This window comes from Kryptolebias marmoratus, unplaced genomic scaffold (assembly GCF_001649575.2).
Source record: "Kryptolebias marmoratus isolate JLee-2015 unplaced genomic scaffold, ASM164957v2 Scaffold81, whole genome shotgun sequence".
Classification (NCBI taxonomy): Eukaryota; Metazoa; Chordata; class Actinopteri; order Cyprinodontiformes; family Rivulidae; genus Kryptolebias; species Kryptolebias marmoratus.
Genome location: NW_023665815.1, coordinates 1 through 3618, shown reverse-complemented (window position 1 = coordinate 3618; position 3618 = coordinate 1). Strand labels below are relative to the sequence as shown.

Genomic DNA, 3618 nt, shown 5'->3' with positions numbered 1-3618 from the left:
TCATTGCTCTGCGGCTCCTTTAGGGGGCGCTGAGCACATCAATGAAAGGAAAGCAGAGGAAGTTAACAGCGAACACCCTGAGGTATTTGTGAAGAAGAAGAGAAGGATTGTGTAAAAACCACTCTCACACTTGGGTCGTGTTCAGGCCCGTCAGGAACTCATGCTTTAATAATCAGTTGGTTTGAAAAAGATGACATAAAATAAATAAATCCATCCAGTCTGAGTTCCTTTAAAGTCCGAACCAAGGTCAGGTGTTTCTGTACAACGCTCACGGCGATGAGCGGGTGATCATGCACGGGAAAGAAAAACCCACCTCCGAAAACCAGGTAAGACAGGAAGTGTTCACATGTCCACTGAAGACGACGTAAACCAGAGTCACTCCAGGTTTCATCAGGCCCGTTTACATTGGCACCTCGGCCCAATCCGGTTCTGAAGGGGCTCAGTAACTTCAGATGAATGCTTGTCACCCGCCGGGATCGATGAGCACTCAGTCTGTGATTTATCACACGGACTGAGACAGCTTGGCTGTGGCAGCCATCTTGAGTTGGGTTTACTTTCATTAAAACACAACCAGTGGTTCATGAGACAAACAGACAGGCAGTTACATGATCGCCCGCCTCCCCTGGCAGCAGGTGAGAAACTTCAACTATAAACACAAACAATCAGTTTTAGAGAGGAGGACAGTTTGTGAACAGATCAGCTCAAGTCTTTTCTGATTGGTCCGCTCCCTGATCAGGCCCCGCCCACCTTCAGATGTGTCTTTATTGTTATTTTAGAATCAATAATAGATTTTTTTCACAGAAACTCTTTCCTGCTGTAACCTTATCCTCAGTTCATCATCAGATTTTAGAATAAAAATTGAAAAACATTAGAAATAAAAGTTTCTGCCTTATGGAAACAAGTGGAAATTATTTTAGTTTCAAACATGGAGGAAAACCTCAGCAGCTCTGATGTTTCTGGACTTTTCAACATGTTTTAAATGGGATCAAACTGAGACATAATTGAGACTCCTGGGGACTAAAACCCGGTCCATAAACCTGCATGTCATCAGAACCAGTTCTTTGGGAATCCAAATGAAAATGAGCGTCTTTTCCTGCAGTTTTGTGTCTGTAACCAGCTGCTGAGAGGGAGAGACGAAAGTCCTCTAAAACCAGAACCTGACCCGCCTGGTGACCCAACATCAGCACCAAACTGAACCTCGGCAGCTTTAGTTCAGGTTTTCCTACCAGGCAGAAGGAAAGAGTCGGATTCAGGTGAGCCTGGACGTCTAACAGCAGGTCCACGTGGACGTCTGTCCAGCACCAAGGGGGACGGGGGGCTGCCCCTGACATTAAACATGTCTTTTTCTGCGGGGACAGATGATCTGTGTTAGAACCTGAGCTGGGTCTGCAGGGTGTGTGCGCTGAAGGAGTGAAAAGAGTCGAGATGAGCTCCTGATTTCTCCGACCCAAACGTTGTTCGGCGCTCAGGCCCTGAGAGGAGGTCCGGCTGCTCCGGTGAGGGGCGTGGTGTAGCCGCAGTCGTACCCCATCTCCACCACGGCGTGGGAGCCTCCCACCAGGCGGCCCGCAAAGGGCTGCTCCTGGACCTGCCGCTCCCGGAAACTCTGGATGTAGCTCTGCGAAGCACAAAGTTCAGACTCAGGCTCTGCACACAAACATCGGAGCCTCCGAGCGGACACACTTACCGGCGACAGGACGTCCGTGTCGTAGCGGCGGATGGGGTTGGGCTTGCGACGGTAGGCAGGCTCGGCGTGGAGCTGCTTGGCCTGGTTGTGGTGGGCGGAGCCATGCTGCTGCTTTTTCTTCTTCTTGTTGCGATAGCGGTCGTCCCGCTGCCGGATGCGCATCACCTGCATCCTCCTCTGCTGGCGGCTGATGATGACTGCAGGGGTCAGAGGAAGATTAGAGCTGGCAGTAAAACATTCAGAGAGTCCGTCAGTCTGGACCCGTCTGTTATTCTACAGAACTAAAGCTGGATTTCTGTGGTGACCTTTAAGGAAACAGATCTGCTCACATTTAACTCTGAGCTTCTAAGAGACAATCTGACAGTTTTCAACTCCATCTAAAGAGGACTCAGAAATAAGTCACTTCCTGACCTTTGGTGTGGGAGTATCCCTCAGCCGTCACCTTCCACTGAACGATGACCCCCAGCAGGGTGAGGGAGGGCCACACTCCCAGCACCACCCAGGTCATCCAGCACACGGGCTTCCCCGGTTCCACCTTGATCCGCTCGTAAATGTACAGCACCAGGGCAAAGAGTTCCACAAAGTAGTCCAAGGCCACGGTGATGACGGCGGCGCCGAACACCGCCGTGGACAGCGTGGTGAAGAGGCGCTGCCACTGCAGGGTCAGCACGGCGAACAGCATGCCCAGGCCCAGCAGCACGCCCAGGGGCACCCAGACGGAGCGCGACGGGTCCTCGGACAGCTCCGCCATGCCCACCAGGGTGGCCACGCCCACCAGCAGGCCCAGCAGCAGGCCCACCATGAAGAGGCCCACGCTGCGGACCAGCATGGTGACCAGGCCGCAGAGCGTCCCGATGCCCAGGCCGACGCCCACCGAGGCCTCGGCGCTCAGCTGGGTGTCCAGGACGCGCTCCTTGTAGCAGAGCACGAAGATGACGACGGAGCCGAACATCAGGCCCGTCAGGAACATGACCGCCTTGAAGCAGCGGTAACCTGAGAGGACACATGCAGAGGGAGAGGTGAGAGGGTGAACGCTGGGCGCCGCCGGGCGCTGCCGGGCTCCTCGCCTGTACTCACCAAAGGGCTAGCTTAAAGCTACAAGTAGCAAATGGCTGGCTAAAGGATCAAAGTTGTCAAAAGGTAACTTTCATCTAGTAGAACGTTATCTTTGAATGAAAATGAGCTTTGATAAATTTAGCATTAGCAGTCGGAATCTTAGCATTACTAGGATTAGCAGGACTAGTGTTAGTGGAAGTAAGTTAAAACAGATTTTAAAAGGATTTAAAAACATCTGGGTGTATTTTAATAGTTTTTTTGTCAATAACGATAAATATTTTCAGAAGTCCCAGCAGCCATCTTCTGAATGAGCCGAACGTTTCGATTTATGAACAGCTACAAGAACACAAAGAGGAAAAGAATAGTGTGAACGATGACTCGGCATCGATGACTCGGCATTGATGACTCGGCATCAATTACTCGGCATCAATTACTCAGAATCACTGACTCGGCATCGATGACTCGGCATCGCTGACTCAGAATCGCTGACTCACCGAAGAAGCAGTAGATGATTCCGAAGAGGCAGCACATGGAGCAGACCACCGATGGGACCACCTTGTAGCGCCCGCCGGCGTCCTCGCAGGCGTCCAGCCGCCCGGGGCTCAGCTCCTGGTCCGGAGGCAGCATCATCGTCTCCAGGGTGGTCGTCATAGCAACGGAGGGGGCACAGGAGGGGAGGAGCTGATTGGGAGGGACGTTACAGAGTGATCCTCAGGTGTACGGTTTCACCTGGAGTTAGAGGAAAACAGGATGGACAGGATGGAGGTTAAAGGTCAAGTCTAAAAACTCCCTGAATCTTATAAAATAAAAGATTAAAACATGATTCATGTTGGACTGTTACAGTCTGCTGCTCAGGCAGAGACAAATCAATATTT

General features: G+C 51.7%; 1 protein-coding gene across 1 annotated transcript; it reads right to left on the bottom strand.

The window, feature by feature from the left end:
* Positions 1-135: 135 nt before the first annotated feature.
* On the bottom strand, positions 136-3577 carry LOC108229729 (transmembrane protein 198-B). The gene is made up of 4 exons (XM_017405403.3): positions 3238-3577; positions 2099-2680; positions 1688-1884; positions 136-1618 (listed from the first exon to the last, which is right to left on the bottom strand). Exons 1-4 carry the CDS (start codon positions 3392-3394, stop codon positions 1466-1468), a joined length of 1089 nt encoding a protein of 362 aa, XP_017260892.1. The 5' UTR covers positions 3395-3577; the 3' UTR covers positions 136-1465.
* Between the last annotated feature and the right edge of the window lie 41 nt (positions 3578-3618).